This window comes from Ursus maritimus, unplaced genomic scaffold (genome assembly GCF_017311325.1).
Source record: "Ursus maritimus isolate PB19 unplaced genomic scaffold, ASM1731132v1 scaffold_14, whole genome shotgun sequence".
NCBI classification, from domain to species: Eukaryota; Metazoa; Chordata; class Mammalia; order Carnivora; family Ursidae; genus Ursus; species Ursus maritimus.
Window position 1 is genome coordinate 49441618 of NW_024423786.1, and position 7984 is coordinate 49449601.

The window sequence follows — 7984 nt, forward strand, 5'->3', positions numbered from 1 at the left end:
CATACCCTAAAAAAAAAAAAAAAAAAAAAAAAAAAAAAAAAAAAACAGGACCACAAATTCTGTGACACTACCTTGAAAGGGTGAGCCTAATTTGCCGCACTGCAGTGTGCTTTATTTTTTTTATTTTTTTATTTTTTTAAAGATTTAATTAATTTATTTATTTGACAGAGAGAGAGAGACAGCCAGTGAGAGAGGGAACACAGGCAGGGGGAGCAGGAGAGGAAGAAGCAGGCTCCCAGTGGATGAGCCTGATGTGGGACTCGATCCCAGGACTCTGGGACCACGCCCCGAGCCAAAGGCAGACGCTTAACGACTGAGCCACCCAGGCGCCCCTGCAGTGTGCTTTAGACTCGGGGGCTTGCTCCTCACAGAAAAAGGGAGACACAGTGAGGTGTGGCCTCGGAGCCTCGGTCAAAAAGGCCCTGCAGCCTCCTCCATGATCTTCTTAGATGGGACCCTCTCTCAGACTGCCTGCTCTGGGGGAGGCATGTCACAAGATGCCCTCAAGCAGCCCAAGGGGGAGTTCCACGCCGAGAGGACCTAAGGTGTTCTGCCAAAAGCCTCCAAGTGTACCATCTTGGAATGGAGTCTTCACTCCCATCAAGCCTTCGGATACCACAGAGCCTGCACAATTTCTTTTCCTGCAGTCATTCGCTTTGCAACTTACCATCTAGCGATGTTGCTACCAAATTCCTGACCCACAGAAACCGTGGGACAGTAAATGCATGTTATGTCAAGCCACTAAGTTTTGGGGTACTTTGTTAAGCAACAATTGATTAATAATACACAATCTAACTTAAAAAGGTATATCTCTAGCTAAACGTAGGGTTATAGCTATGTGTGCAAAGTCTATAGATGATAATAATGTGAATCCTCTGCAACTATCGAAAAAAGATGAGGTCAGGGCATCTGGGTGGCTCAGTCAGTTAAGTGCCTGCCTTCGGCTCAGGTCATGATCTCGGGGTCCTGGGATCGAGCCCCGCATCGGGCTCCCTGCTCAGCGGGGAGCCTGCTTCTCCCTCTGCCTCTGCCTGCTGCTCCCCCTGCTTGTGCTCGCTCGGTCATGTATGTAAAATCTTAAAAAAAAAAAAAAGAAAAAGAAAAAGAAAAAGATGAGGCCAGTCATCCTATGTTGTAAAACAGAAAGCTGCACATAATATTTTCTAACTGGGGAGAAAAAGGAGGTGCAGAATAATTTCTAATAGTTCCATGTTTATTCTTTAAGAAACAGAATCCTATCTGTGCTTCTGCATAGGGAATAGTGGCCAATTCATTTCAGAGTTCTTTTTCTTTGAAGAATGCTTTACTTTTGAGATTTTTTAAAAGGAAAGAAAAAATAATTAAGTGAAGTAACGGCAACACCGATCACTGTCTGTCCCTGGCTTGCCTGCTTGTTACTCCAGTTCTCTAACTGTTCCAAGGGCCTTCTGTTGTCTTTTGTCATTCCAGGGTGGGTAGACAAGGCCAGAGACCTCCAGCCCCCTTGAACATTTCCGCCACGCTTGAACCTAATCCTGCACCTGGGCTGAGGGCCCCGGGGGCCAGGGACCTTGGGACCCCGTTTAAAAACCAGCTTCCTGGGGCGCCTGGGTGGCGCAGCGGTTAAGCATCTGCCTTCGGCTCCGGGCGTGATCCCGGCATTCTGGGATCGAGCCCCACATCAGGCTCTGCTGTAAGCCTGCTTCTTCCTCTCCCACTCCCCCTGCTTGTGTTCCCTCTCTCGCTGGCTGTCTCTCTGTCACATAAATAAATAAAATAAAATCTTAAAAAAAAAAACACAAAAACTAGCTTCCTTGGGCCACCTCCCTCGGTGGGGCATGCAACTCTTGATCTCGGGGTTGTGAGTTTAAGCTCCACATTGGGTGTAGAGATTATTTAAAAAGAAAATCTTTAAAAAAGAAAAAGCTATTTTATTTTATTATTACGTTTTAAAGATTTTATTTATTGGAGAAAGAGGATAGAGAGTAAGCATGAGCTGGGGGGAGGGGAGGGAGGGACAGAGGGAGAGGGAGACGCAGGCTAGGGAGAACCCCGGGATCACGACCTGAGCAGAAGGCAGTCCCTTAACCAACTGAGCCACCCAGATGCCCCAGTTGTACCTCATTTTAAAAAGCAAACAGAGGCACCTGGCTGGCTCTGTCAGAAGAGCATGCGACCTTTGATTTCAGGGTCGTTAAGTTCGAGCCCAACAATGGGTGTAGAGATTACTTAAAGAAAATTTGAAAGATAAATAAAAAGCCAACCAAGTCCGGGTCTTCAAAGTGCAAGTGCCGTGCTCCTGCCAACGGTCAGGAAACCAGTCAGGTGATATTAGCAGAGCTCTGAGGGGGTCGAAAGGAGAACAGACGTGATAACGAGAGAGACAGAGAGAGAGAGAGAGAGAGAGAGAGAGAAGGAAATACAAGGAGGGCTTAGAAGAATCAAAGGAGCAGGAAGCTGAATTACAAGGAGGCCAGGCTGGAGGTGGCCACTGCGGACAGCCCAGGTGACAAGGAGAATGAGTAAGAGAGAAAAAATAGGAGAGAAGGGAATATGCTGAGCTTTGGAATGCGCGGTGGTTACACAGACTGATAATCGAAATGCCCAACTACTGGTCTGAACAGGAGGAGTCCCCCGGAGCTGTTTCCACAGCACACCCACACCCCACTGACTCACAGCTGAATCACAATTGTGCCGACAACCGGATATGACTCACTTCTCACGACTGGCACACGGGGTGGGTAAAAAGCAATTGGAATTTCAGGACTCTGAGAAAAAATTAAAAAGGAAGTTCAGGGAAAGGCCATTCGCAGTGAGGATCTTGGAGGAGGAGCTTCTGTCCTACCTTCTCCCCAAGGGGATGGCAACTTCCATTACCACTAATCCGATGCTCTGGCCTCCCGAACCTTTGCACAAAGCCCTATTTTACCAACAAAACGTGCCACCGGAAAGACTGGAAATAGTAATAACACCTTAAGGCCCTTTAAAAAGGGATAAAGAATAATAAACCCCTTCCCTGGACATCACGTCTTGCCCAGGAAACAGCTCTCCAAATATTTGCTAGCCCAAGATGGTTGAACACCTCACCAACAGGAAGTCCCCACCCTAACTTTTTATCAGGGCAGGTCATCCAATAGCTGGCCGACCGCTGGGGACAATGTTTGAATGAAAAGCTAATGGATTTTACTGTTAAGGTGCAGCCAGGCAACAGTCAGTGGGGACAGTAATAAATCCCACTGCTTTGGTAGTGGGAACTGGGGACAGGGATCAGGCACAGCAAGAGCTGAGTGACAGGACATCAGATGGTTGTCCCCACAGCAGATGACACGGTTCTGAGCAAGGGGACAGAACCCGTCCTGTTCGAAGCACCACCGCCCAAAGAAACCTCCGGGCTTCCTCCCTGTTGCAGAAGCGAGATGTGTGTTTTCCTTGTCAGTTTCATTTGAATTCCAGTAAAAGCAAACTGGAGCACCTGATCCAATCCCGTATCCCCTCACGCTGGGGATGCCGCAAATGACACAGGAACCGCACACACCCACACCCCCCAGTGCCCAAATCTCTCTTGTCACACGTGACAAGCCAGGAACAAGGTTATCGAAACAGAAAAGGAGAATACACAGTTCTGCTTTTTCTCCAGCATACAAATGAGGTGGTAAATGCTTTCGATGTTTTCTTTCCCATGCTACCGAACACAGTTGTTGCTCAGGAAAGTCAGAATTATAGACAGAATCATTTTCTTGGGGGAAAAAAAAAGGCTGGCGCGAACAGACTCAGCTGAATACGAATGAGAAATCAATTTACCAGTGTGTTTTTCCAAACCAGGTGATCTCAACGGAAGACTTGTTGTCAGCTCCTTTGTTTCTGTGATTGTTCATTGCTGGTTACCTCCACAGTGTCTTATCAACAAATCTCTTGTACTTGACAGCCAGGGAAAGTGTCGGTGCTATTAATGTACTTAACAAGGAATATGAAGGGCCATCAAAACACCAAGCCACAAAGGCATCTAGATTTGGACCTTATCAAAGGAGGAACCCTACAGATAAGATCAGGAATATCCGGAAAGACAGAATGATCCACATAATTCCCCTTAAAGGTCTGTGGTCTCAAAAAAAGTTCTTTTTCCAGTGTTGCCCTGGAAGAAAAGTATGCCCAGCAATGACCAGAGAATCTCCCTGGAGCATGTTGCTAAAAGAGACACACCTCTTAGAGAGATGCTCCACTTTTCTGAATTTGGGCATGCCCTGGGCAAACATGGTACTCCGCACACAAGTGGTTTTGAAATGGCTAAGTGAAGCGATTCCAGCATTCCAGTCCTGCAATTCCAGTCCAGATTCCAGCAACTCCCATTTCCAAGGAAAAAGAATAAGAAATTCCATCCTCCTCTACCCCCCAAAATGCTTTAAAGACAGCGAAGGCGCACGCGGGAGCAGCCAGGGCTGCTACAAATATACATCATCCTGTTAACACCAGAGGAGAAGTAACTGCTAGCTCTCAGGAGTCTGGGGACCAGGCGGGACTCTGAGTGTCCTTGAGAACATAGGACGCCACTCAGAGAGAAAACCAAAGTAAAGCAACACATCTTGCTCAAGATGTCACCGTCATTAGTTCCTTTTAGGGATGAAATAATCAGAGTTGAGAGAATCGAAAGAGAGGTCTTTCAGGAGGTGCATTGCCAATTTTGGGGCCGCAGCTCATCAAGGGATACCAAAATTGGACAAATCAAGCAGCTGACCCTGGAGCAGCTCTGGACAAGACTGGAATCTGAGTCAGGGCTTCAGGGGTTAACCAGCCAGGTCACACTGGCGGTTCCAGAAACTCCTCCTCCTGCAGTTCTATCAGAACCCCAAAGAGAGCGGAAACTAAAGTAAGCGACTTATCTTGCTCAAGACTTGACTGCCATTATTTCCTCTTAGGGATGGAGTCAATCAGCGTTTGAAATACAAGTCAATTAAACACCCTTGACAAGCCACAGTCCCTCCTCTTCACACAACTGGGTGGCAGAGTTACCGCAATAACCCTCGGCCATATGGCATCATCCTCTCTTCCTCCCCCCAGAGAAAACTGATGTGTCACGGAGAGGAATTCCAAGCGTTCAAAGCTCCCCAAACACTAAGCCGCCCCGCCCCGCCCTTCCCCTCCCCTCAATAAAAAAGTTTCCTGCAATCCTGTTATCAGATAATCCCAATTCTCTTAGGCGCTGTTCAGGTTCTAAGTAGGAAAAGAACCGTTTATCTCACATCCAGGGCGAGGTCAAATGCCTCTGGCCACTCACTCAAAGCCGGGGGATAACTCAGGATCGTGCACCAGCTAGTCTCTGCACCAAATCTAAATCGGAACCCCCCTAAAAGGAAACATCATCATGCGGACAGCTCAACTAAACCCATGCAGAGCTTCTGAACAAAAAAGGCCACCCTGAGGGATCCGTCCCACGTTGCCGCCTCCCGGTCCCTGCCCAGGTGGAAGATCTCCGGGAATTGACCTTCACTGGCGACCGAGGAGGGGCGAGCGTTTCTGAGGCCAGGTTTCGGCTCGGGAAGGAATCGAGGCCCCCTGAGGGTGGCCTGGGGGCGCGTAGGTGAACTCCACCCAGGTCGGGGCAGCGAGGGCGGCCTCCAGGACAAAATGGGCTCGCCTCAGGTCGCGGAGGGCACTTCGCCCAGGCTCGCGGAGGCGACTCCGGGGGCCCGGGACGCGTTGCCTGCTTGGTGACAGGAACCCCGGAGGGACGCGAGGGAACGCCCGACGGCCGCCTCACCTGAACCAGGTGCTGCATAAGTCTCCAGCCTCACCTCGAGCCCCGCCCCGCGCGCCCCCAACCACATCCACCGCCCCCCATTGGCCAAGGGGAGTGGCTCGAGGCTCGCGTGTTCCAATCGCGCCCAATGGGAGCTCGGGGACTGGCCTTCGGGGCCGGAGGCGGGGCTGGAGGCGGTGGCCACCGGCAGTAGCGCGCGTGCGGTGCCCGCAAGCAAACTCTGCGTGGGACCCGGGGCTCCATTGGAGCCCTAGCGCGTTACAAAGCCACCTGAGCCGCCTGGGGCATTCCTGTCCGCGGGTGAACGCGAGGGCGCCCGCAGGGACCGCCCCCCAAGCTTTGGTAACCCTCACCCCAGAACAACTCGGTGGGGAGGGGTCCCCGTCTCACAAGGGCTGGAGGGCCCCGTGTCCCGCTCTGAGGAAGACACGGGGGTCCCCCCATCCGGCGGAGGCTTATAGGGAAAGCCTCACCCCTCTTCTCATGACTGCCCCACATCCCCACACCTCGCAATCCCTTCAACACTCCCTCCAGCCGTTTGGAAAGGACTTCGTGCCATTTTCCCACACATCTCACAAGGATGGGGTCATTTTCCGCAGCTCCCAGAATTACCAAGGGGCTCCCCGAGTTCTGGGGGGGTCACCCCACCACACGCGGGTGCCTGGAGCCAGCCTTACCTGCCGCCCCAGTCGCTGCGAGGAGCAGGGCGACGGCCCAGCACAGCCCCCAGCCCGCGGGTCTCATGCTCCCAGCCTCCGCCAGCGAAGGCGCCAGCCCGGGCCTCGGTCCGTAAAGTCAGTGCAGGAAACCCGGGCTTCGAGAGCTCGGGCGGCAAATGCACGCGGGGCCCCAGTCATTTGCAGCATTTCTATGTGAGTTTCCTCGCAGGGGGAGGAGTTTACGGTGGGGTGATATTCGAATATCTTCACCTCACTGCGGGAGGAGGAGTTTCGAGAGGAGGAGTTTCGAACGGCCGATGTGACAAGGGCAAATTAACCCGTGAAGCCCTGACTCGGATTCCAGTCTGCTCCAAAACTCTCTTCCAAATCATCTAATAGGCTAATGACTATCTCCCCTCTGCCTCCGAAGGAAAAACTAGGCATGTCGGAAACTTTACCCCCTCCTTTCTCTACTTGCCTTTTCCTTTCTAGGAATCGTATATGGATTTTAACTGAGTTTAATCCCATGTAGTTTTGAGCCGGGTCTTCAGAATTGGTCTAAACAGGTGAGGAATTTAAATAAAATCTCCACAACCGTTCAGCCCCAAAGTGATCTTGTTTTGTGGGATCCAGCACTTGGATGGATACCAGCAAAAACATCTCTAAGATCAATTGATCCGATCCGGGTCTGGACATAATACTGATTTATTCTTTTAGGAGAAGATGTTGAACAAACAGGCTGCTTCCTCTCCCCAAAGCAACATCAAAACAAAACAGCTTTTATTATGATTTTTTTAAAGATTTTATTTATTTATGTGACAGAGAGACAGCCAGCGAGAGAGGGAAAACAGCAGGACAGTGGGAGAGGAAGAAGCAGGCTCCCAGCGGAGGAGCCCGACGTGGGACTCGATCCCAGACCAACGGGATCACGCCCTGAGCCGAAGGCAGACGGTCAACGACTGCGCTACCCAGGCGCCCCCAAAACAGCTTTTAGAGTTGAACCTTATTGCCTTAATCACATAGGGCTGATGGAGAGCAGCTTTTAAGAATCAGAGTCTTGGGGCACCTGGGTGGCTCAGTCCGTTAAGTGTCTGCCTTCGGCTGGGGTCATGATTCCAGGGTCCTGGGATAGATCCCCACATCCAGCTCCTTGCACAGGTGGGAGCCTGCTTCTCCCTCTCCCTCTGCCTGCTGCTCCCCCCTGCTTGTGTGTGCTCTCTCTCTGTCAATAAATAAATAAAATCTCAAAAAAAAAAAAAAATCAGAGTCTCTTTTGGGATTCATGAAGTTTCCAAGGCCCCTTGCCAAAAAGGCACATGTGAGAATCTTGCCTGAACCCCATGAAGGGTCTGGCAGTCTTGGAGGGGTCCCCCAGGAATGAGCAGCGTTCTCTGAGGTTTTACAGACTGAGCTTGGCAGAATGTACTAACCTCTCAGCAGGCTTATGGGGAAAACCCTGAGAGGAGGCAGAAAGGGGACAATTGAACCCTCAGGGGGGAAAGAAAAAGTGATTAATCCAGAGTAAGAAAGAGCAGTTAAGAGCCCCAGCTTCGGAATCAGGCAGACCCTGGGTGAGTGAATGAGCTTTTCC

At 50.7% G+C, this 7984-nt stretch overlaps 1 protein-coding gene across 1 annotated transcript in view; it reads right to left on the bottom strand.

Moving 5' to 3' along the window:
* The window catches only part of LDLR (low density lipoprotein receptor), a 34186-nt gene extending 27595 nt beyond the window's left edge, over window positions 1-6591 (bottom strand). The window contains exon 1 of the mRNA XM_040629302.1: window positions 6412-6591. Coding sequence (XP_040485236.1) covers window positions 6412-6478 — 67 coding nt within the window. The 5' untranslated portion in view covers window positions 6479-6591. The remainder of the gene's footprint in view (window positions 1-6411) is intronic.
* Between the last annotated feature and the right edge of the window lie 1393 nt (window positions 6592-7984).